At 43.1% G+C, this 27,322-nt stretch overlaps 1 protein-coding gene and 1 long non-coding RNA gene across 2 annotated transcripts in view; one reads left to right on the forward strand and one right to left on the reverse strand.

Moving 5' to 3' along the window:
• Positions 1-235: 235 nt before the first annotated feature.
• KCNK1 (potassium two pore domain channel subfamily K member 1) lies at positions 236-27,081 on the reverse strand. The gene is made up of 3 exons (XM_073682780.1): positions 26,223-27,081; positions 19,505-19,900; positions 236-3,620 (listed from the first exon to the last, which is right to left on the reverse strand). Exons 1-3 carry the CDS (start codon positions 26,575-26,577, stop codon positions 3,349-3,351), a joined length of 1,023 nt encoding a protein of 340 aa, XP_073538881.1. The 5' UTR covers positions 26,578-27,081; the 3' UTR covers positions 236-3,348.
• LOC141272258 (uncharacterized) overlaps positions 3,242-27,322 on the forward strand; it is a 39,602-nt gene continuing 15,521 nt past the window's right edge. Inside the window, exon 1 of the long non-coding RNA XR_012321996.1 lies at positions 3,242-3,640. This is a non-coding gene — a long non-coding RNA (uncharacterized lncRNA). The remainder of the gene's footprint in view (positions 3,641-27,322) is intronic.

Below are 27,322 nucleotides of genomic sequence, written 5' to 3' on the forward strand. Positions count from 1 at the left end.
AATAAATAATATAAAATGTATATGTAAAATAGTGAGTTTTGGGGTGTTTCTGCAAAATGATTCCAGTATTAGTATTTATGCCACTAATGTTTACATTTCTTACATTCAGATGGCCAACAAAATCCTTTTATAATTTTTATCTCTTAAAAATAAAATATTGAAATTCCTAGAATAACTTAGATCAGTGATAATTCAAGGATTCATTATCTTGCACAGCACCATTGTTTTTTATATATAAAAATAAAAATATATTGAATTTATCCTTGTCCATAATTTAAAATAATTACCTCTACTCTACATCTACAGTATCTAAAATAGCAATTATTTATATATTGCATGTAAAACATTCCCATAGGTCTGTTTATCAAAGTCCCATATAATAAATGTCCTCAGAAAAATGAAAATGGTAAAACTCTTTGGGATAGGAACGTAACACAATCCCGTCATGACAAATTATGTATAAAAAATATAGTGTTCACTAGAGGGCAGTGAAGACCTTGCAAACGCTACCAAAGCAGATAACCATGGGCATAAAAGTATGGCTATGTGCCCACGATGCAGAAATGCTCCGGATTTTTTCCTGAGCGTTTCTGCATCTCCCTGGCAGAAAAAACGCATGTGGATTGTACATGCGGATTGTACATGCGTTTTTCCTGCCAGGGACAAGCGGATGTGAAGCGTTCTTCACATGCATTTCCGCATGTGGGTTGACAAGCGCTTTCCAGGCGATTTTAGCATCACTTGGAAAGTGCTTGACAACTTGATCACACTATATAAATCCATGCAAACGGCATGGATTTATATAGTGTGACCGAAAGAATGGCTAAAAATTTATCTATACTTACCTTCCGATGGCCCCCGCAGTCTTGCTTCGCTCCGTCCTGGCTGCCGGCAGCTCGTGGTACACTGAAGGACCTGCCGTCACATGACTATGACATCATTGCAGGTCCTTCAGTCCATCGCGAACTGCCGGCATGAGAGGACGAGTGCATCGGGGGCCGTCAGAAGGTAAATATAACATTTATTTTTTATTTTATTCTTTTTTTTACAGGTTCTATGGTACCTGGGTCCGGATGAGAGTCTCCTGTCCTCCAGACCCGGGTACCATCCGCACATTGGAACGCATGGATTCCGCATCTACATATGCAGTGATGCGTAATCCATGCGTTTCAATGCAAGTCAATGGCGGCGAAAACGCAGCACTTCCGCAAAATAATTGGTAGTGCTGCGTTTTTTTCCGCAATGATAATCCGCAGCGGAAATTTCCGCAGCATGTGCACAGCACATGCGGATTATCATTGGGGAACATGGCAGGCCTTCTAACATGCGTTTTTTAAGCGTTTCTGCAGCGTTTTTGCTGCTGCGGAAACGCTTAAAAAACGCATCGTGGGCACACAGCCTATAGGGGTTTTTAAAGGGTCGTTATTGACTTTTAGGATTGCTACTTCCAATACGTGGCACTTAAGTTCTTGTCCTCTTCCTCCCTATTTCCACAGGGGATTTTTATGACACTGCCACACTCCATAAGAACTTGTAATAATTACAATAATTACAGTATATACTCTGCGCAGGTATAACCTGGGCAGCTTCTGTATATAATTATATATGTACAGCTGGTATAAGTTATACATATTTTTGTATATAGTGATATGGAGCATGTTGGTATAACCTGGGTATCTCCTGTATATAATTATATATGTACAGGTGGTATAAGTTATATATCTTGTATATAGTGATATGGAGCATGCTGGTATAACCTGGGTATATTCTGTATATAATTATATATGTACAGCTGGTATAAGTTATACATCTTCTGTATATAGTGATATGGAGCATGCTGGTATAACCTGGGTATCTCCTGTATATAATTATATATGTACAGCTGGTATAAGTTATACATCTTCTGTATATAGTGATATGGAGCATGCTGGTATAACCTGGGTATCTCCTGTATATAATTATATATGTACAGCTAGTATAAGTTATACATCTTCTGTATATAATGATATGGCGCATGCTGGTATAACCTGGGTATATTCTGTATATAATTATATATGTACAGCTGGTATAAGTTATACATCTTCTGTATATAGTGATATGGAGCATGCTGGTATAACCTGGGCATCTTCTGTATATAATTATATATGTACAGCTGGTATAAGTTATACATATTTTTGTATATAGTGATATGGAGCATGTTGGTATAACCTGGGTATTTCCTGTATATAATTATATATGTACAGCTAGTATAAGTTATATATCTTCTGTATATAATGATATGGCGCATGCTGGTATAACCTGGGTATATTCTGCATATAATTATTTATGTACAGCTGGTATAAGTTATACATCTTCTGTATATAGTGACATGAAGCATGCTGGTATAACCTGGGTATATTCTGTATATAATTATATATTTACAGCTGGTATAAGTTATACATCTTCTGTATATAGTGATATGGAGCATGCTGGTATAACCTGGGTATATTCTGCATATAATTATTTATGTACAGCTGGTATAAGTTATACATCTTCTGTATATAGTAATATGGAGCATGCTGGTATAACCTGGGCATCTCCTGTGTATAATTATATATTTACAGCTGGTATAAGTTATACATCTTCTGTATATAGTGATATGGAGCATGCTGGTATAACCTGGGTATATTCTGTATATAATTATATATGCACAGCTGGTATAAGTTATACATCTTCTGTATATAGTGATATGGAGCTTCATGGTATACCTGGGTATCTCCTGTATATAATTATATATGTACAGCTGGTATAAGTTATACATCTTCTGTATATAGTGATATGGAGCATGCTGGTATAACCTGGGCATCTCTTGTATAAGATAAGCTTTTCTCAGTATATAGGAATATAGGCGATGCTGGAGTAACTGTAATATTTATGCACTATATATATATATTTATATACAAACCTGTACAGAAAATAACAAACTTGCTGATTTCTCCCACGCAGAGTCTTCTAGCTATTTCTGCTCAATTTTTAGGTTGTAATCACTCCCTGTAACTATTCTCTTCCCTCTTATGACTCTTCCTGGCAGCCAATCACTATGATGTAACCTGCTTCCTCCAATCCCTGAGTGTCCTCTCTGCAGAGTAGTAAAGTCTCTGCCCATTGGGAGCTAGATCTTCGCTGCCGGGATGTAAGCCTGTGTCAGTGCACTATACCATTAATATGAGTGCACATGATTTCTGTTCTGTAAACTGACCACTCCCCAAATATTAGGACTTGATAAACAGACCGACTTGTGCAAGATTTGTACTATTATTTGCAGCCGAGGTACGCAGCTCCGCGCGGAGCCCCCGCTCATCCTCAGCTTTACTGTTCATTATTTATGGAGCCATCACTTGTGTAATTAACCACTGGCTGTAAGGCCACAAACGGTTCGCTCAGTTTTTGCTCTTCCTTTAACGAGGCGACCTGGTCTGAGATGGAGGAGAAGGCCAACTGGTCGTGCTCCATTATGTTCTCCTGATCGTCGTCTTTCTTCTTCTTCACGTAGAACAGTTTACGGAACATTTTCAACTCCTGAAGTTCACAAAATGTCTCCAGGACCACCAGCATCGCAATGAGACCCACCAACAAGTAGACTGCGAGGATAAAAAAAGAGGTATATTAATATAGATTAAAGGTTACAGGACCCACAATTTGGAGATAGGTGTGAGATGGGACCCGCATCGATCAAGGCACTTATAGTGTATCCTTTGCATATACCTTAAGTGTAGAATTTTGAAATTAATAATCCATAAAAACAATCATTTTTTTATTATTATTTTTTATTTTATTCAATTTTTTTTACTTTTTAGCTTTATAGTTCTAAAATAAAAAGCTTTTTTTTTTAATCTTAAGCTTAAATACCTTACTATTTCCCAAATCTCTATTATCAGAGCAGAGGCACATTCTTGTTTACATCCAAAGGTTAAAACTTTCTACATACCTATTATTTCTCACAGCTGAAGTTTTGTTTTAGGGGAACATGCCAACATGAAAATCCTCTAGCTACTGTCATCATGATATAGAGCAGAAGATGTTGTGTAGGTTTATATATATAGTTTAGTTGGAAAATACTCAGTGCAATCTGTTATTGCTGAAAATCCCTGTTCTTTGTATGATTTGGAGTCCAGTGGCGGTCTCACTTAATGACTGACCGTCTGTATGACTGTGCTTAGAGAGTAAAACCCCCTATACACCTTACACTAATGTCAGCTAAACGATGGGTTTGGCCTGTGACGTGGCGCGGGGCGGTAGCTGTGGGCGAGGTACTCGTCTCTTTCACCCTGGCACATTACATGAAGGTGGGGGGTCCCAGTTGGGTGGACTTGTGCTGTGAGGGCGCTACGCCCATGTAGGCCGCATGGAACAGGTTACTTCTTTGCCAGGGCCAGATGTGCCACAGTTAACTTGAGCGAGACCACCATTTAAAAATATTTTTTTTACTAAACGGGAACTTGGTAGGGAATATATACAAGAGATAGCAGGTACACAGTCTTATGAACGTTTCCTTTACAACTCGAGGCATTTTCAACACACTTTCCTTTCTTCTCTTGGCTATTGTTCTCTGTCTTCACTTTACCTCCTTATTCATTCTATTAGTCCTCTGTACTCACCATTCCTTGCTACTTCACCACAACCCAGCTTGGCACTACAGTCCTGTTTAGCAACAGTCCTACTCTTGACCCACAGTTCCCAATCTTCTTTTCCCTCAGGGTGCCAGTATGGTCAGTACTTATCTTCTCTAATGCTGAAACTCTGGAACTCCCGCCCGGGGCACTCTACTCGTCTCACGTACTCAGTCTTTTCTAGACCCGTTACCTCCTGGAGTTGTAAACTCTGGGTCTTGAGCTAGGCGTCCTTTCCCAGGACCCGTCTCCAGTAGATCACTCTGTCTCTTAATCACTCCTGCTCCAGGTTTCGCTATCTCTTTCCTTCAGTCTTCTCTCACTTTTGGTACACCCCTGAATGTGGCACTGTTCACATTGGACCTTAGGTCCTCTTTCTATGCACTGCAGGTACAATCTGACTACTTCCAGGACACTGTCTCACTCTCTCTTCAGCTTGGCCCCTCCCACTCTGGGTTAGTCCCTAACTTAAACACTAACTGTCCCTGTTACCTATCTGTTGCTGGGCAGAATACAGCTTAGTCACCATAAACATAGATCAGTACACATACAAACATCATCAACGCATATCACTATTCACATTAAACAATGTGACAATTCACATGTTCTTCAAGTGGGACCGTGGGCAATATGTTCATCTCCTTAAAGGCAGACAGTCTAATGTTTATAGGAGCCTCGGTGTATTGATTGTTAAGGGAGTTAATGATCTGACAAGTCTGATTTCAGATGACCGATCCTTTTGTTCTCCAAGGGATGAGCCGGGCGCCAGAGATATCTGATAGAAGCTCTTTCATAGAGAACACAACCAAGCCAGCACTCCTGTGTTTGAGAGATAGCTACCAGCTGACAGCCATCTAATGTGTATGGTGAGGGGTTGTTTAGTTGTCAGTTAGTGATTAGGACCACTCACCAGACTTTTCGGCATTAAAAGAGCTGAGACTACCATCTACATATATGTCACAAGTTAAGGCCCCGTCACACATAGCGACGCTACAGCGATCCCGACAACGATACGACCTGTCAGAGATCGTTGCTGCGTCACTATGTGGTCGCTGGTGAGCTGTCAAACAGGCAGGCTCACCAACGATCAGGGGAGCAGCGACATCGTGGAAAGAATCTTTCCACGATGTCCTGCTCCTGGTTACCAGCCTGCTGAAGCAGGAGCAGGCTGGTAACCATGATAAACAGCGCGTTACTAGGGGCACACACGCACCTAGTAACCCGTTGTTTATCATGGTTACGAGTCTGCTAAAGTGAGCGGTAACCTCCCGCTCACCGTAGCAGAGTGGTAACCATGATAAACAATGGGTTACTAGGTGCGCGTGTGCCCCTAGTAACGCGCTGTTTATCATGGTTACCAGCCTGATCGCTGGTCCCGCTGGTCACACACAGCGATGTGTGCTGACCAGCGGGAGTGCAAAGACCAAAAAATGGTCAAGGACATTTTGCAGCGATCAGCGACCTTACAGCAGGGGCCTGATCGCTGCAAAGTGTCACACATAGCGACATCGCTGGTGAGGTCGCTGTTGCGTCACCAAAACCGTGACTCAGCAGCGATCTCGCTAGCGATCTCGCTATGTGAGACGGGGGCTTTAAACTGAATCTTTTCCTGCAATGGTATATATCAACCTACTCAGCTCTTCCCACCCGATATAATGCTGCCAGGCTTCCAGTTGATTAAACATAATTCCATGGTGACAATTCTCTTTAAAGTAAAGTTGTATCTAGTCTAGGCACTGTTAGCTAAACAGATTGCAGTCCAGACTGATACATTTAACAGCTCTGATACATTGTAGCAAATCCGGCATATACATCTGCATATAGCATCTGATATATTTATCTTATGGAGGATTTGCAAAACTGGATCCATTGTATCAACTCTGAAAGGCCTTTAAAGGTTAATATTCACGGAGAGCAAACAATGATCTTGAAAATGATGAGGACACAAAGGATAGAATTGCAGAAATAATCCGTATAAGCTGTTTAAGTTTCAGTTACATGATAACATTGGAGGAGAACCTTTCACCTGTGTATAATGCTCTAAGAAAACTGGAATGGAAAAGTGAACTACACATGGGAAAATAAATATATTGTTACTATTGCTCAACACATATAGAAGAACTCTTATCTCTCAGAATAGCTTAGATGAGAAATAATAATAATAGATGAGTCCTCGTGCTCAGGAGTCCAGTGGGCGGGGCTACAATACTTTGTTCCTGATTTAATGCATTCCACCCACTACTTCTAGGACACCTTAGAGACAGAATTTAAAGAGAATAAAAATCTGATTTAAACATTGTTCATTTTCTGATGAACATTCGATATAAGAGTGAACCTGACTCGCTTACCCCACTGGGTAAAATAACCCCCCACATACTGGGATGCCTCTGCTCTTTTTCTATTTATTCCATGCATATTTAGGCTGTTTGTCAGTAAATACGGCCGTACCTGCAAGGCAAAATCAAGATTAGCACATGTCAATAGGACTGACAGAAGGTGAAGTGGATTATCGAGGATATGCCTGGGTGTAATACTTAGCCATCCCAAGAAAAATAATCTGATATGAACATTTTACCGCAGCAGTTCTGTATCCTGTTATCAAAAATTCTGCTTTTCAGGCACTGATTCTCCATGTGGAAGCCACTACTTGATGTATGCAGCCCTATAAGCTCACTGGTGAACAGGGTAGGCAAACTAGCTCCTTTCCAAAGAAAAGATGGCATCTCGCTTGGTTGAGCTACTCCATGGGTCTGTTCAAACTGAGGTTTGTTTTTTTTTACATGGATTTTGAAGCAGATTAGCTTCAAAATCCAAAACAAAAAACTCACTATGAATAGACCCTTTAAGTTATTTGTTATAGCATAAGATTAGGGCTGCACGGTGAATTTAGTTGTAACACAGGTTGTGCGGCCAAAGATCGCAGTGTGTCGCTGTTGTATTGCGACCTTTAGGGTTCTGCGACAAGCAAGTGGCAAAAAATCCAACTTGTATTATGCTGCGATGTAGCAGCGACACATAGAAATCTTTGTCTGCTATAAATCGCCTTGTAGCTCAAGCCTAAATCTGGAAGAACATCTTGTGTTTTCTTCACTTAAAGGGACGGTGACGCAATTTTTATTTCTGTATTAATAATATTGATTATATAATCAATTATTGTTAACACAAAATTTAATTTACTGGTTTAATGGTCTTTTATTTATACATTTTTTTTCTTCAGCCACTGGTGTGCATGATATTTAAACACCTCAAATATGGCAGCTCCTGGGCATAGAAGACTGTGGTCAGTGTCCGACCACATCTCCTACACTGTGGCTGCCTCCTGCTGTGACAAGCCCACTGGGCTGTCCAGGTCACAGCTGTGGGAGGAGATCGCGGCCATTTTGTTGTAGCCCGCATCTACGCTGCAAGCCCCAGTTTTCCCATCACCACCCACACTGCTCAGTGTGTGCGGTGACAAGAGATGCCGGGAAGGAGAAGTGCAGGGAAGTGGAGGTCTGGGGTGAGGTGAGTATCAGCAGTGGTGAGTGATGATCAGCAGCCTGGTATTAGAAGTACATTACCAGGCTGCTGATCATCGCTCCCTGCTGCTGTCACCACAATGTTCAGAGCACAACAAAGTAATTATCACCCTGCTGTGCCGTGATCAATGACACAGCTCTGCTATGTCACTGTAATGCCTCTAAATGCCATCATACGCTTTTCCCTTTTCTATAGTACAAAATACAATTGGCATAGCTGCGTTAAAAGCAATAGAAGCAGCAAGCACTTACCCTCCCTGAGGTCCATCGACACGTCTCCGCCACTGCTCCGGTGATTGTTTACTGGCTGCAGTGATGATGGCATGTCAACAACACTGCAAGCAATCATTGATCCCAGTGATTTTGGACAATGATTTGCATCTATGCAAGGTCTCTAGGACAACACTGCACAGGACAGTGCCTAGGCGGTGCCGCTCCCCGGTCCTCCCTTCACACTTGCCGTCGGGAGATCAGAGGCCCTAGCCGCTGATCTCCCGACGGTAGCCGCATGGAGGTCAGCGGTGAAAGTACCCGCACCCGGTCTTCACTAACATGGTTCGCGATATTGGCACAAAATTTAAAACACCGCTGTCCTGATTGGTGGAGGCCGGTGGCCTCCACCAATCAGCAACGAGCGCAGTCCGGCCGCGAATTGGCGCCGGATTTGAAACACGCTTCGCTGATTGGTCGCACCCGCCCACGACCAATCAGCGATATTGGCGCAAAATTTAAAACACCGCTTCTCTGATTGGTCGCCGCATACATATTCTAGAATACCTGATGCGTTAGAATCGGGCCACCATCTAGTACAGGGGTCTCAAACTCGGCTGGGTATATGGGCCGCACATGGAAAAAATTTGAATTTGGGGGGCCGCATTCTTTGTTCAATGTGACATTTTTAGTGATACCATTTTTTTTTGTATACACCTTTTGAACATTTTTTCCGTGTTTATTTTTTTATGGCTTGGGTCGTTATGGATGTGGCGATAATAAACGTGCACTTTTTTGTGTTTACTTTAGTTTACATATAAAACAGCATTTTTAGTGCCCAATATTTTTTCAGGCTTTATTTTTATTTTTTTGATTTTTACAATTTTGTTTCCCCCAATTGGCCACATACAGTAATATTGTCTTACAATTAGCATCATATAGTAATAATGGCAAACATCTTGTAGTAATGTTCCCCATCCAAGTCCCCATCTTGTACTAATGTGCCCCATCCAGGTCCCCATCCTGTGGCTATGTGCCTCATCCAGGTCCCCATCTTGTGGCTATGTGCCCCATCCAGGTCCCCATCTTGTGGCTATGTGCCCCATCCAGGTCCCCATCTTGTGGCTATGTGCCCCATCCAGGTCCCCTCTTGTGGCTATGTGCCCCATCCAGGTCCCCTCTTGTGGCTATGTGCCCCATCCAGGTCCCCATCTTGTGGCTATGTGCCCCATCCAGGTCCCCATCTTGTGGCTATGTGCCCCATCCAGGTCCCCATCCTGTGGCTATGTGCCTCATCCAGGTCCCCATCTTGTGGCTATGTGCCCCATCCAGGTCCCCATCTTGTGGCTATGTGCCCCATCCAGGTCCACATCTTGATGCTATGTGCCCCATCCAGGTCCCCTCTTGATGCTATGTGCCCCATCCAGGTCCCCTCTTGTGGCTCTGTGCCCCATCCAGGTCCCCTCTTGTGGCTATGTGCCCCATCCAGGTCCCCTCTTGTGGCTATGTGCCCCATCCCGGTCCCCATGTTGTGGCTCTGTGCCCCCTGTGCTGTTCTTCACACACATAAAAAAAAAAAAAAGATGATTCTCACCTGTCCTCCGTTCCCTCGGCGGCCTTCCTGCAGATGTGGCCCGCAGGCACCACAGAGTCCGACCCCTTGACGATCCCGACCTGGTCCAGGAGGAGCCGCCGACAGCAGCGCTGCATTGCCGCACAGAGACTGTCTCCCAGCACAGCATTTTCAATGTCAGCCGCCGGCCAATCAGAGGCCAGCAGCTGACATCTGCATATGGCAATGACGTCATACTCGCTGCGCCGACACGCAGATATCAGCTGCTGGCCTCTGATTGGCCGGCGGCTGACATTGAAAATGCTGTGCTGGGAAACAGTCTCTGTGCGGCAATTCAGCGCTGCTGTCGGCGGCTCCTCCTGGACCTGGTCGGGATCGTCAAGGGGTCTGTGCCTGCGGGCCGCATAAAGCAGCCTCAGGGGTAGCATGCGGCCCGCGGGCCGCGTGTTTGAGACCCCTGATCTAGTATATGCATTTATGTGTTTCCAACAACATTTACTGTATTGCCTATCTACAGGAAAGGTGATATATGTCTGATCCCTGGGGGCTCCACCTCTGTCTCCACCCTTTAATGACAGGAATAGGGGTCTCATGTCCTCTATCATTCTGCAACCGCAGTGAGGACGCTAGAGGATGTATGATGTTGCTTCATTCAAAATCGATGGCAAATATCAAGACAGCCGAGTACAGATTTATAAAAGCACAAAACAACCTGTAAAGTGATTTCTCAACAGACGGATCTATTGTTTGCTATTTACACAACACTTAAGATTCCTCAAACGGAAAATCAAAATCACCACCTAAGACCAGAAAACACAAGAACCTCCAGGAACGAGTCCTGAAACAACTCCAAGCAACCTGTTTCTGGAAAAAGACCAAGTGTGGCTCTACTCTGAGAGCAGGTGCAGACGGTCGTTTTATTGGTCCGAGTGCGATCCATCAAAACATCGGATCGTACCCGGAACAATGTTATTCTACGGGGCAAGTGTACATGTCCAATTTTTTTCCTTAGTCTGTCCGAGGAAAAAAAATTGCAGCATGCCTGAGTTTGATCTGGTATTCTGTTCGCACTCGGCCATGCAAGTCAATGAGTGCATGGAAACCATTGGACTGCACTCGGATGACATCTGAGTGCAGTCCGATTTCTGCACACTGACAGAATAGAGAAGATGGATACATTTTGCTCTCCATCTTCTCCTCACAGTGTGCGCCGATTCTCTCATCCAAGACAATCTGATGACACTATGATCACACTTTGATCAAAATCTGTTCAGAGTCTGATCAGAGTGTCAGTTGCATAATTGACCCGATTATCTAGGATGAATGAATCTACAGCCATCTGCATGAGCCATAAGTGTTCAGCTTTTAAGAGGGAGAAGCAGCGATAATATTTAAAAGGGATTAACAGGCTTTCCGGTTTCAGAAAAACCCTGTCATCAGCAGAGCCACTGAGCTCACTGATTGGCTGCAGAACTGTCGAATGACATCTGCGCTACAGATGTGTCGACATGACATCAGCGCTGCAGACCTGTTGACGTGACATCAGAGCTACAGACCTGTCGATGTGACATCAGCGCTGCAGACCTGTCGACATGACATCAGTGCTACAGACCTGTCGACATGACATCAGTGCTACAGACCTGTCGACCTGACATCAGCGCTACAGACCTGTCGACCTGACATCAGCACTACAGACCTGTCGACATGACGTCGGCGCTCTAGACCTGTCGACATGACATTGGCACTACAGACCTGTCGACATGACATCGGCGCTGCAGACAGTAACAAAAAAAGGGAGCAGCAGCGAAGACTCAATGCTAGACTGTAGACAAGAGATTTTTGACCTGTAAAACCCCTTTTATTCAGCAACCTAACAACCCTACTTTTCAAGCATGTTATAAAATGTATCTATAAATTTACGTGACACAGGGAACTACCACAAGGAACCACCTCGTCTTTTGGAAAATAATGGAAAAGCAAACAGTGGGGGACACTAATCATGGCCGATTATAAACAGTAGAATCAGCAATGGTTGTCACATCAGACGATAACCTGTTCAGATCTCAAAAGCAGAAAGCTACACAAGGAGCAGAGGAGAAGCCTTCCACCCTACTGCGGGTGATGCTAGTCTCACTGCACTTGTTTTATTGTTAATACTGTAATATGAGCTTTTTTACTAATATATATCTATATGTTATGGCAAAATATTGTGTCAGACTTTAGCGCCGTGTGCTATTTTACTGGTCTCAGTTGGCGTGGAGAGTTATAATTCGGCCAGGTGTCAGGGAGTAATCCTGCAACAAGATCTCACTCAGACATCCAATTTTTTTCACGTACAGTACAGACCAAAAGTTTGGACACACCTCATTTAAAGATTTTTCTGTATTTTCATGACTATGAAAATTGTACATTCACACTGAAGGCATCAAAACTATGAATTAACACGTGGAATTATATACTTAACAAAAAAGTGTGAAACAACTGAAAATATGTCTTATATTCTAGGTTCTTCAAAGTAGCCACCTTTTGCTTTGATGACTGCTTTGCACACTCTTGGCATTCTCTTGATGAGCTTCAAGAGGTAGTCACCGGAAATGGTTTTCACTTCACAGGTGTGCCCTGTCAGGTTTAATAAGTGGGATTTCTTGCCTTATAAATGGGGTTGGGACCATCAGTTGTGTTGTGCAGAAGTCTGGTGGATACACAGCTGATAGTCCTACTGAATACTGTTAGAATTTGTATTATGGCAAGAAAAAAGCAGCTAAGTAAAGAAAACGAGTGGCCATCATTACTTTAAGAAATGAAGGTCAGTCAGTGCGAAAAATTGGAAAAAACTTTGAAAGTGTCCCAAAGTGCAGTTGCAAAAACCATCAAGCGCTACAAAGAAACTGGCTCACATGAGGACCACCCCAGGAAAGGAAGACCAAGAGTCACCTCTGCTTCTGAGGATAAGTTTATCCGAGTCACCAGCCTCAGAAATCGCAGGTTAACAGCAGCTCAGATTAGAGACCAGGTCAATGCCACACAGAGTTCTAGCTGCAGACACATCTCTACAACAACTGTTAAGAGGAGACTTTGTGCAGCAGGCCTTCATGGTAAAATAGCTGGTAGGAAACCACTGCTAAGGACAGGCAACAAGCAGAAGAGACTTGTTTGGGCTTAAGAACACAAGGAATGGACATTAGACCAGTGGAAATCTGTGCTTTGGTCTGATGAGTCCAAATTTGAGATCTTTGGTTCCAACCACCGTGTCTTTGTGCGACGCAGAAAAGGTGAACGGATGGACTCTACATGCCTGGTTCCCACCGTGAAGCATGGAGGTGGAGGTGTGATGGTGTGGGGGTGCTTTGCTGGTGACACTGTTGGGGATTTATTCAAAATTGAAGGCATACTGAACCAGCATGGCGACCACAGCATCTTGCAGCGGCATGCTATTCCATCCGGTTTGCGTTTAGTTGGACCATCATTTATTTTTCAACAGGACAATGACCCCAAACACACCTCCAGGCTGTGTTAGGACTATTTGACCAAGAAAGAGAGTGATGGGGTGCTACGCCAGATGACCTGGCCTCCACAGTCACCAGACCTGAACCCAATCGAGATGGTTTGGGGTGAGCTGGACCGCAGAGTGAAGGCAAAAGGGCCAACAAGTGCTAAGCATCTCTGGGAACTCCTTCAGGATTGTTGGAAGACCATTTCCGGTGACTACCTCTTGAAGTTCATCAAGAGAATGCCAAGAGTGTGCAAAGCAGTCATCAAAGCAAAAGGTGGCTACTTTGAAGAACCTAGAATATAAGACATATTTTCAGTTGTTTCACACTTTTTTGTTAAGTATATAATTCCACATGTGTTAATTCATAGTTTTGATGCCTTCATTGTGAATGTACAATTTTCATAGGCATGAAAATACAGAAAAAAATTTAAATGAGAAGGTGTGTCCAAACTTTTGGTCTGTACTGTATGAGAAAATCAGACTGATTATTCTGATAAGAGTCTGATCAGAGCTTGATCAGAGTGCGGTCTGAGTGTCATCTGTTTTTCTCGTATATCAAGAAATTGTAAAGAAAATGTTTCTCCACCTGCTTCTTTCTGACAGTCCGTGAAAATCGGACAACACTTGGATGTCCTCCCAGTGCAGTCCGATTTTTTCACTGACCCATTGACTTGCATTGTAGATTTTGATCTGTCCCTTGAGTCAAAATCGGACACGTCTCCGATATTTTCCTTGGACAGCCATGTCCAAAGGAAAAAAAAATCTGACATTTGAATGGCCGCAAAGACTATCACAGGAATGACTGCTATCCCTGAAAACGACAGATAGCACTTGTATGCGAAAATCGGATGTCTGAACAAGGTCTAAAGAAAAGCTTCTTTCCTGGCACAAAAGGCTTTAGGATTATTGCCCATTACTGAGGGGTGAACAGGTGTAACGCTGGTGGGTGTGGACCCACTGCACCACTTGCCGGACTTACCCTGGAGGGGAGTGACTAAATGGCTACCTGGTCTTCACTAGCACCTCTGATGGTGAGTATAGGCTTGGGCCGCAGGATAGCCACCAGGTGCAACTCCCGGGCAATATCCAGACCTGCAGCAGCTGACCCACGGGTCAGAGCAGGTATGCGAGGTACAGAGGGGCGAGACAGAAAGGTATTCAGATGGTCGGGACAGGATGCACAGGTTCAGGATATGTAGCCATGGTCAGGAGCGGAGAGATCAGAAAAAGACAAGAAGACAAGCCAGATCAGTAAGAGGAGGGACAACAAAACACCTTGGCTGGGAACTAGATGCTAACAGCAAACTGGAACCTAAGCTCGGGCAAAGGCGTGGACGGCGGCGCTGCCTGAAATGGCGCCTGCTGGATGGTGATTGGCTGGGGATTGTGTACATGACTACATTGGGCAGACCCATAGACAATGAGTACAGCAGTGGGGCGCATGCCACCATTCTAACGGGGCATTCCAGAGCCCCGCTCTTGGAAGCTGCGGGGTTCCCAGGGTTTAGGCTCCCAATAATTTGCTGAGTTATTACAATCCCAAATCCTTGTAAACTATCATTCCAATTAACCCTTATTATCGATGACCACATTAGCTAGCTGGCTGGACCCACAATGATCTGCTAAAAGTATAATGTGTATTAGGACCTCCAGACAGTCCCTCAAAGATTATTTTGGGAGAGAAAAGGATCCAGCCACTGGAATTTCACCTGACGATCCTTTTTGTTCTTCCAGAGATAAGATGCTACCAGAAGAGTCTGGAGCCGTCCATTAGACAGCACTGGGTCACTTGGCCAGCCTAACATTCTTGTGTATGGGGAGAAGAGGGAGATAGCTGTCTGCTGAACGATTGATCGTCTGACAGCTATCTAATGTGTTTGGGAGGTCCCTAATAATCTGCTGCGTCCCACCCTGAAACATTTACTTTTACGCCGAGTAAATAATTGACTAGGTGAAAAAAATCAATCTATCCATCGATCTCACTGTCCCACCCAAGTCTGGTATTTCAGAGCTACTAGACTGGGGATTCTTGTAAATCCCCGAAACGTGTGACGACGGATGTCAATAAGAAAAGCTGCACAATGCCAGCCGGCTGCTGTAATGACGCAGAACAAGACGTTATACAATGTTTACTCTAGAATAACAATACAATTCCTTGACAGTAAATAAGATTAATGTTTATATTACCGTGTGGATCTCAGGCAGGAAAATGATATATCATTGATCAAGATATCGGGTGATGGTTAGAGATGAGCGATCCCGAACTTCCACGGGTTCGTTCATCCCTAGCGATGATTACAGAGAAAGATTAGAAGGCGATCGGTAACGGTTCCAGTAAAGTGATGGCGTATATCAGCTATTTCCAAAACTTCACAGTAGTTCCGACCCTCGTGTAGAAGTGTTAATGCTGGAAACACCCCAGCTACAGGTTATCCAGAACCTATTGCACTGGCAGACAAACTTCATGCAGGGTGTAAACAGCAATCTTCATATCAATTTTGAACAGACATAGTCCTGTTCTGTATTAGAGAAAACACTGTAAGTAACAAACTGAACAACTGACATTATACAGGGTAAATGTGTTTTCTGCTAGATACGACCAATATTCTGTATATTCTATGCTCATTAAGAAAAGGATATGCAAATATTGCTGAATTCTCAGACAGGACCCCTAGTTTTGGGCAATAAACATGGATCTTCCCAGCCTATTAATAACAGCTCACATCTGTCTGTGTAACCTCTACTAGTTATTAAAATGGAGGGAGCCCCCCAAAAAATTACATGGGGTCCACATTATTTTTAATAACCAGCAAAGGCTAAACAGACAGCTGCGGGCTGATATTAATAGGCTGGTAAGGGGCCACCCCAGAAATGGCACATCCATTATATTGTATAGTGACACTAAGCTGCTAATCACTGCTGGGGGTGTGGTTAGACCAGGAGGCACGTGGGAGCTAGTCCGGCAGATAATCTCCAGCTGATAAAGCACTCATTGTATTGAAACAACAGCACATAGCCTAATAAGTGACGCCTCACTGAAATCAGTTGCCCTCAGATTACTTAGTAAAAACCTACTGACAGATTCATTTAAATGAACATAAGTCTTCTGTTAGATCTTATAAATTGCAAGATGTGAATGGTCAGACAATCTCATTTGAATATAAACACAAATACTGTATGGCGATGCATCTTGGGCTAAACAATTTTTTGTATGTAGACATAATATTAATGAATGAATGAATTTACGTTGGAAAATATTAGAGGAGGTTGATATACCTCAGGATGCAACAGCTAATAAGAAAAAACTTCTACAATCAGAAGTCTATTTGATTGTTCTTTAGGTACATTGCAGCTCATAGTTAGATAAAAATTGTAGCCTTTAATGTGTGATCGCTAATCTTTTGGCTGGTGTTCTTCTATATTTTATATATATATACAGTGCCTTGTGAAAGTATTTGGCCCCCTTGAACTTTTCTACCTTTTGCCACATTTCTGGCTTCAAACATAAAGATATAAAATTCTAATTGTTTTGGGAAGAATCAACAACAAGTGGGACACAATCGTGAAGTGGAACGAAATTTATTGGCTATTTTAAACTTTAAAAAAAATTAAAAACTGAAAAGTGGGGCGTGCAATATTATTCGAGCTCCTTTACTTTCAGCGCAGAAGTTCAGTGCGGATCTCTGAAGGATCCAATGTCGTCCTAAATGACTGGTAATGATAAATAGAATCCACCTGTGTGTAATCAAGTCTCCGTATAAATGCACCTGCTCTGTGATAGTCTCAGGGTTCTGTTTCAAGTGCAGAGAGCATCATGAAGACCAAGGAACACACCAGGCAAGTCCGAGATACTGTTGTGGTGAAGTTTAAAGCCGGATTTGGATACAAAAAGATTTCCCAAGTTTTAAACATCTCAAGGAGCACTGTGCAAGCGATCATATTGAAATGGAAGGAGTGTCAGACCACTGCAAATCTACCAAGACCCGGCCATCCCTCTAAACTTTCATCTCGAACAAGGAGAAGACTGATCAGAGATGCAGCCAAAAGGCCCATGATCACTCTGGATGAACTGCAGAGATCTACAGCTGAGGTGGGAGAGTCCGTCCATAGGACAACAATCAGTCGTACACTGGAGAATTCTGGCTTTTATGGATGAGTGGCAAGAAGAAAGCCATTTCTCAAAGATATCCATAAAAAGTCTCGTTTGACGTTTGCCACAAGCCACCTGGGAGACACAACAAACATGTGGAATAAGGTGATCTGGTCAGATGAAACCAAAATCGTACTTTTTGGCCACAATGCAAAACAATATGTTTGGCGTAAAACAACACAGCTCATCACCCTCAAAACACCATCCCCACTGTCAAACATGGTGGTGGCAGCATCATGGTTTTGGCCTGTTTTTCTTCAGCAGGGACAGGGAAGGTGGTTAAAATTGATGGGAAGATGAACGGAGCCAAATACAGGACCATTCTGGAAGAAAACCTGTTGGGAGTCTGCAAAAGACCTGAGACTGGGACGGAGATTTATCTTCCAACAAGACAATGATGCCAAACATAAAGCAAAATCTACAATGGAATGGTTCAAAAATAAACGTATCCCGGTGTTAGAATGGCCAAGTCAAAGTCCAGACCTGAATCCAATTGAGAATCTGTGGAAAGAGCTGAAAACTGCTGTTCACAAACGCCCTCCATCCAACCTCAATGAGCTCGAGCTGTTTTACAAGGAAGAATGGGCAAGAATTTCAGCCTCTCGATGTGCGAAACTGATAGAGACATACCCCAAGCGACTTGCAGCTGTAATCGCAGCAAAAGGTGGCGCTACAAAGTATTAACTCAAGGGGGTCGAATGATATTGCACTCCCCACTTTTCAGTTTTTAATTTTTTTTAAAAAGTTTAAAATATCCAATAAATTTTGTTCCACTTCACGATTGTGACCCACTTGTTGATTCTTCCCCAAAAAATTAGAATTTTACATCTTTATGTTTGAAGCCAGAAATGTGGCAAAATGTAGAAAAGTTCAAGGGGGCCAAATAGTTTCACAAGGCACTGTATATAAGCATTTTTTATCTAGTTTGTTAATAGTGTTAACATTTATAAATATGTTTATTCTAATTAGGGTCTATAAAACTGTCCAGATGAATCACAAGAATTACGCATGAGGAAGGGAAAGTGTCCTCCAGAAATATCACGTCCTGTGACACCTTGTGAGACTCAGCATGTCAGTTGTTCAGGGTGTTACTTGCAGTATTTTTTCTAATAAAGATCAGGACAATGTCTGACAATGACGCTGAAGTGATGACTGATGGCAATGATAATTTTTTAATTTAAAGGGATTGTCCACTACTCGGATAACCCCTTCTGAATCCCTATGCTTCCCCCCCAGTAAAATAATAAAACTTATATTGACCTCCAGCGATGACGGCACTGGCTTTCCTGGGGATTGCGTGACATTATTATGTCACACAATCCCTGCGACCAATCAGCACTGGCTTCACTCTCCTATGGACGTAATTGACATCTGGAGGAAGTGAGAGAGCAGTAGCAGTTCTGACTTCCTCCAACACGTGTCACGTGAGCCCCAGGAGAGCGGGTGCTGACACCACTGGAACAGCGCCGGAACCAGAGGTGAGTATGAGGCCACGGCCCCACTATCAGTATTCAGTCAGTATTTTTCTCAGGAGTGGGAGCCAAAACCAGGAGTGGGTGATAAATGCAGAATTGGTGACTTGTTTCTATAATACCTTTTTTCTGATTGTTCCTCACCTGGTTTTGGCTCCCACTCCTGAGAAAAAATACTGACCGAATACTGACCAAATACTGATAGTGGGGTCGTGGCCTTAGTGTTATTATTTTACCTGGGGGAAACATAGGTATCCAGAAAGGGTTGTTGGATTAGTGGAGAATCCCTTTAACTTTGTATAAGAAAAATAAAACAATAATATACCCAACATATTTATTACACAGAATCACATGCAGTACACAGATCATGAGATGTAATGATCAAGTTTTATAATACTCTATAATAAATAATTAATTTTCTAAAATACAGATTACTCACATGTGATTCCCATTTTATAAAGTTGCCGGAATTTCTGGTTGTATCCCTCTCCCGGGACATAATCTCCCAATCCGATGGTACTTAAGGAAATAAAACAAAAATAAAAAGATTCCAGGAAATTCCAATCTTCTTCCAGCATGGAAAAGACAGCAGCCGGAATCAAGAAAAAGCAGGCAACAGTGAGAAACCCCAAAAGCAGTGCATGGACGATGGCCACAATGTGCTTAGGGAAGCCCCAATGCAGGTGAATATAGAGGACAGGACTCCTGGTGACGTAGATCATGATCCGCTGGACCAGTGCTGTAAACAGGAGCAGGGTGAAGGGGATGCCAACAACAGAATACAGGATGCAGAACGTCTTCCCTCCATCCGACAAGGGAACCGTATGACCGTAACCTGGAGACACAGGAGGAAAAATCATTAATAAGCAATTTTATATGGAAGAGCAATTAATAAAAGTAATAATAAAATCTGCTGAAGCAGTGTATCTAAGCTTATCATGTGTGATACTGCCTCAGCGATCAGCGCAGCAGTACCTTCCCCTTCTTGAGATCAGCATGGACGAATGAGCGTCAGGTGCTTGTCGGCCTGCTTAGACAGACATGAGTGTCCCAATCAATGGGCCTTTAGGGGTCCTAATTTCAGGGACCTCCAAGGAAATGGTGGCCCTGGGCAACTGCCCATTATTATACCATCGACTCAGCTCTTACATCTAGTCCTACTATGTGGGATACTGTCTGCTCATCTCTTTATCTAAGCCTCTCATGTGTGATACTGTCTGCTGAGATGTAGCATCTAAACCTGTCATGTGTGATACTGACTGCTGAGCTGCTGCATCTAAGCCTGTCATGTGTGATACTGAATGCTGAATCTAAGCCTCTTGTGTGATACTGGCACCTGAGTAAGGTATCTAAGCCTCTCATGTGTGATACTGCCTGCTGAGCTGCTGTAACTAAGCCTCTTGTGTGATACTGGCACCTGAGTAAGGTATATAAACCTATCATGTGTGATACTGACTGCTGAGCTGCTGCATCTAAGCCTGTCATATGTGATACTGACTGCTGAGCTGCTGCATCTAAGCCTGTCATGTGTGATACTGACTGCCGAGCTGCTGCATCTAAGCCTGTCATGTGTGATACTGTCTGCTGAGCTGCTGCATCTAAGCCTCTTGTGTGATACTGGCTCCTGAGTAAGGTATCTAAACATCTCATGTGTGATACTGACTGCTGACTTGCTGTATCTAAACCTGTCATGTGTGATACTGACTGCTGAGCTGCTGCATCTAAGCCTCTTGTGTGATACTGGTACCTGAGTAAGGTATCTAAACCTGTCATGTGTGATACTGACTGCTGAGCTGCTGTATCTAAACCTTTCATGTGTGATACTGACTGATGAACTGATGCATCTAAGCCCTCTGTGTGATACTGGCTCCTGAGTAAAGTATCTAAGCCTCTCATGTGTGATACTGTCTGCTGAGCTGCTGCATCTAAGCCTCTTGTGTGATACAGTATACTGGCACCTGAGTAAGATATTTAAACCTCTCATGTGTGATACTGTACGCTGAGCTGTTGTATCTAAACCTTTCATGTGTGATACTGACTGCTGAGCTGCTGCATCTAAGCCTCTTTTGTGATACTGGCTCCTTTGTGTCTAAGCCTCTCATGTGTGATACTGTCTGCTGACCTGCTGTATCTAAGCCTCTGATTTCTGGATAGTGGCTCAGAGCAGCACACAGATCAATAGTCCAGGATTAGAGCAGGGATAATCTGGGTCATTAGAGAAGAAGTAATCCTTTGGTCAAATAGCTGAAGACTCTTCTGGCATATTAGATGTCTCTGCACACAATATAATCCATTAGATTGAGAGATAGAACAATCAGAGTCTCCTTTTACACCTCATCCCCTGCAGACCTGTAACCATGGAGAGAACAACATGGCCGCCATTACATGTGGACATCCAGCTTTCTCACTCTCCAGAGAGACACATCTCTCCTGTTATATAGTAATGGCCCCTATTCGTCTACCAGTGATTTACCAGGCAGCTGTATATGGGATTATTGCAGACGTGGGCCCTTCAGAGAAGGCTATGGGACAAGGATCATTTTACATCCTGACCTACAGAGAGAGGACGGGCAGATGTTCTGCAGCGAGGTCTGCACTGTCTGCATTGTTCTAGGCTGGATGGCAGTGTGGGAAGCATGTGGACGTCCCAGCTGGATCAGTGCCGGCGCTGACAGGACACAAACCCCTCACGACATGGGCCCTGGCCGAGCATGAGACATAAAACTGCAGAAAACACCAGCAAAGTTCTGATCACAAAACAACCAGAATATTTTCTGCTACTCAGGATTTACGCCAATAGCGTCCTAGTTCGCTTAGCTATAATGTTTCCGTAACTCGCATGCATGTTCTATGGAAGTGACGCAAACATCAGACCGCAGGTGCTCGCTGCGTATTCATAACCCCAACATTTCACATGTAAAGCGCCATGGAACAAATGGCGCTATAATAATAATAATCTGGTGATCGGGACATAGACACAGAATAAAAAATCACAAGGAGGAGGAGGAAGAGAGCTGATCTAGGGGAGGAACTGAATCAATAAAACAAGAAAAATTACTAAAAGAATTACTAAAAGTGCATTAAGCCCTTTCGTGCTAGTGAGACTTAAAGGGAATCTGTCAGTAGGATTAACTTTAAGCCGTCTATATGGTCATGCAGGTCATAGAAAAAAAATGCTGAGAAGTGTATATGTATAGGCACAGGACAGTACCACGTCTCTTATTCTGTATATATGGACACCGCACAGTATCACTTCTCTTATTCTGTATATATGGACACTGCACAGTACCACTTCTCTTATTCTGTATATATGGATACTGCACAGTACCATTTCTCTTATTCTGTATATATGGACACTGCACAGTACTACTTCTCTTATTCTGTATATATGGACACTGCACAGTACTACTTCTCTTATTCTGTATATATGGACACTGCAGTGCCACTTCTTTTATTCTGTATATATGGACACTGTACAGTACCCTTTCTCCTATTCTGTATATGTGGGCCCTGCACAGTACCGCTTCTCTTATTCTGTATATATGGACACTGCACAGTACCACTTCTGTTATTCTGTAAATATGGGCACTGCACAGTGCCACTCCTCTTATTCTGTAAATACGGGCACTGCACAGTACCACTTCTCTTATTTTTTGTATATGGACATTGCACAGTACCGCTCCTCTTATTCTGTATATAGACACCGCACAGTACCACTTCTCCTATACTATTCTTTATTTATGGTTATGGCATTGGACCACTTCTCTTATTCTGTATATATGGACACTGCACAGTACTGTTTCTGTTATTCTGAATATATTTACACTACACAGTACCACTTCTCTTGTTTTTAATTCCAGTTATTTTTGTACTGTACTACTTCATTGCTAGGTATAGTCCCAATCAGCAGTAAACAGCAGGCATCCGTGTAAATTAGAAGTCTATGCGAGTGAGATAGATAGCCGAACATATTTATATTTCTGCTATATCCATGTTTCTTACTCAAGCATGGTCAGTGACTTATGGACCGGCTGCAGGTCTTCTCGTCAGAACTCAACAGTCTGACAGGCATATATGAGTCTGTTGAATCTATTGAGTCACGGACCGTGTACAGACATGTGAATGTAGGGTTTGTCAGAAACTTTGAATGGAGCAGGAGGAAGTATGCCTGATGATCACCTTTAGATTCGAATGGAAAACATAAGACCACCGTTTTGATGATCATGGGATCCTGCAGACAGGTGATATCTTGTTAACCCTAATACCCCTTCGAGATTACGTAGGTTTGTCATCCAGGATTGTTGAGGTTAGGCCATGTTCAGACTGCCACATTTTTGATAGGTGTGCAATGGACAGCGAACTGATTCAATAATAACCTATGGGCCAGAGATAATATTAACCTAAGGTCCTTGTGGAAAATTGGCAGCAGGCACTAGTGTGGTTCATTTTATAGACCACAACAGTGCATGCAATAGAAAACTGCTCTTATACCTGTCCAAGATTTGGACAAGCATGGGGAGCCAATCATGTTCGCAAAATGCATAACTGCAAATGGCCGTCTAAAGGCCTTAGGTGGTAAAAAGACTTAAGCCCCTCATACACATTAACTAATGTCAGCCGTTTCTGTCTATATCAACAGGTTCTGCTGACAGTCTAATGTGTATGGGGGAGATAAGGATCTGGCATGTCTGATTTTCAACTGCCGATCCTTTTGTTAGTCTTCTGCCACACACAGCACTTTGCCTCTAGCCCAAAAAGTTCTACTTTGGTCTCATCTGACTAGAGCACCTTCTTCCACATGCCATATGGGGGACATAGCTAGCATGTGGAAGAAGGTGCTTTGAAGTAGAAGTTTTTGAGCTAAATGCAAAGCGCTATGTGTGATGGAAAACTAACCGTGCACATCACCCTGAAAACACGATCCACACCATCAAGCATGGTGGTGGCAGCATCATGCTGTTGGGATGCTTTTCTTCAGCAGGGACAGGGAAGCTGGTCAGGGTCAGAGATGATGGGAAGATGGGTGGAACTAAATACAGGACAATCCTGGAGGAAAACTTGTTAGAGGCTGCAAAAGACTTGAGACTAGGGCATAAGTTCACCTTCCAGCAGGACAACGAACCTAAACGTACTGCCAGAGCTACAATGGATGGTTTAGATCAAAGCATATTCTTGTGTGTGAATGGTCCAGTCACAGTCCAGACCTAAATCCAATGAGAATCTATGGAAGACTTGAAAATTGCTGTTCACACCTGACGCCTCCATCCAATCTCACTGAGCTAGAGAGAGTGTGCAAAGAAGAACGGGCAAAATTTCAGCCTCTAGATGTACAAAGCTGGTAGACACATACCCCAAAAGACTTGCAGCACTAATTGCAGTGAGAGGTGGTCCTACACAGGGGAGCTCAATACAAATGCACATCACAATTTTCAGATTATATATTTATAATACATTTAAAAAAACATGTATCATTTCCTTTAGGCTATGTGCCCACGTTGCATTTATGAAGCAGAAAATTTCTGCTTCATAAATGCAAGTCCTCTCCCGGAAAAACGCATGCGGAATTCCGCACGCGTTTATCGCGCACTTTTCGCGCGTTTATCACGCGTTTTTTATGCATTGCGTTTTTTATGCATTGGACAAAGGCAATTCCGCTTGCGGAAACGCAAAATTAAATGACATGCTGCGGATTTTTGAACGTGGCATAAACGCTGCGGAAAAATCCGCAGCATGTGCATAGAAGTTGCGGAATCCCATTGGGGACCATGGGGTGCGGATATACATGCGTTTTTCAAGCGTTTACGCTGCGGAAATTCCGCAGCATATACGCTTGAAAAATGCTACGTGGGCACACAGCCTCACACTTCACAAATACTTACTACTTTGTATTGGTATGTCACACAAAATCCAGATGAAACACTTTTAAGTTTGTGGGTGTAACATGAAAAAATGTGGAAAAGTATACAGAGTATGAATACTTTTTCAAGGCACTGTGTGGAATATGTGACCTTGTTATTTTCAGGGCAGTGGTGATCAGTGTGGTAAGACAAATCATAGCTGGAAGATGTCGACATGAAGGTTTCACCAAATGAAGAAGGACCATCGTAAAACAACTCCAATCAGATGAGATATCAGCAATAAATCACTGGATGTAAACATTTATTCCATATAAATACTGTTTGACTTGCAGAGAGATGATGGGAAATACCCTTGGTTGTAAAACAAGCTCCCTTATGTATAGTGCCATCTCTTAGTATATAATGTATTTTTTTTTACTTCGCATAGCGCCATCCCTTAGCATATAGTGCACTCTCTTGTTATGTATAGTGCCTTCCCTTATTACATAGTGTCCTCTTTAATTATGTATTGCATCGTTCCTTATTACAAAGCATCCTCACTTATTATTTATAGCGCTGTACCTTATTACATAGCTTCTTATTTTTTTATGTATAGCACCATACCATTCTTACATAGCATCCTCCCTAATTATGTATAGCGTCATCTCTTATTACATAGTTAGTAAAGTGTACTCCTTATTACACAGCACCTTCTTTTGTTATATATATAAAATAAAAAAACTGCTGATGGTGGAACATGATATATGGGAAAGCTGCTTTTCTATTGGAGGAGACTGATAAACTGTATATATAATCTTTAGATTTGTTGCCATTAAATAAGAGAGAGGCCCAAACACACTTCCTGCATAGGGGTCCCAAGTTGACAAGTGTCTGCCCCTGGTCTAGCGGGCAATATTAATGATTGCCAGACTTACCTGTATGACTGTGCATGCAGCGATGGCTGTCAGTCACTACGCAGGACTACCCACTAGACTCTTAAGCATAGAAAGATCAATTTAAATAAATTAATCTTTTCCCACAAAATTATATATCAATCTACTCGGCTCTTCCTGCTCTATAGCATGCTTCCTGCCATAAGATTGTGACAGGGCTGCTTATACAATGTGACAGGTTTCATGGTTTGAGCCTGAGAGTACAGTGGTCAGGTTTAGGGTTTTGTGTACTGTTGTAGCGGAGGATTGGGTTAGGTCATTAACAGTTTAGTCATACATTGATTAGTTATTGAGAGATTTGTCTTTGGGGATTAATATTTGGGTTCTGTAATAACCATTCGCTCTTCATTGTTCATTGACCACCTACCTGTGGTTGATAACACCGTACTGGCGAAGAACAGTGACGACATGAAATCCCAATTCCAATTTCCAGACGCGTTATTCAGTATGGACACCCCATAGTTGCTAGCCTCCAGAACCTGTTCCAAAAAGCGCTCCAGCTGCTCCTCAGACATACACTCGTTGTCACTTATGAATTGTCGCTTGAGCTCCTGCAAGTCCCTTCGGAGCAGGTCTTCATAGGGCAACTCCAACGAGGAGAAGACTACCGCTCCAAATATCAGATAAAGGATGTAACTGACCATTAAAAAACCAAAATACCAGGCCGGACGGTTCCGGTCAATCAGCCGGATGCACCGACTGCTCGCCACGGACTGAAACATTACGACACTCACCGATCAATGATCCCGGTTCGTAATATAAAGTGTCCTAAGTCAGTCCTCAGGATCTGTCCGAAACATTGCTGCTGAGCATCTGGAATCCATGGGAGCAATGATGGAATGGAACGCCGGGACAGGAAGTTTTTCTACTTTCTTTTATTCGTTTGCTCTAGTTTCTTTTTTTTCCGTGATAGAATTACCCGAGATGCTGGGAGCTGATGTAGCAGCCGCCTCTCCCCGGTTGACGAAATATTCCCACCCTCTCAGGTGACAATGAGGTTCAGGCTCATTTTCCACCGCAGCTGCATAGTATAGCGTATCCCAACCCCGCAGGGCGGCCTCGACCTACAATACTCTCTGCCCTCTAAATAAATACTGCATACCGTGATACTGAGCAGAGGGGGAGAATAACCCAGCACAGGAGGAAATGAGAGCAGCACAGGAGATCAATGACTCTCTATGCCACTCCTCTCTGTAGGCAAGCCAGTTCTGCTGGTTCTGGCATGTGCTGTCAGCGCTCTGTACCTTGTACAAGCAGCCCCAATGGGTATCTCTCTGCCATCTGTATCTTAAAGAGACAGTACCCTGGGAAAATGTCAAAAATTCCTGAATATCTAAAAGGACTATGACATGTGCAAAGAAAACGCATCCTGTGTGCCAAAAAAGAAAAAAATGAATAACTGAGTCATCCTCGTCTCACGTTACTTATAGGGTCTATCTGCTTCTGGGAAAGATGGCTGACAAGTAT

Source organism: Phyllobates terribilis, unplaced genomic scaffold (genome assembly GCF_046119375.1).
Source record: "Phyllobates terribilis strain yellow unplaced genomic scaffold, ASM4611937v1 Scaffold_5__5_contigs__length_657084704, whole genome shotgun sequence".
Classification (NCBI taxonomy): domain Eukaryota; kingdom Metazoa; phylum Chordata; class Amphibia; order Anura; family Dendrobatidae; genus Phyllobates; species Phyllobates terribilis.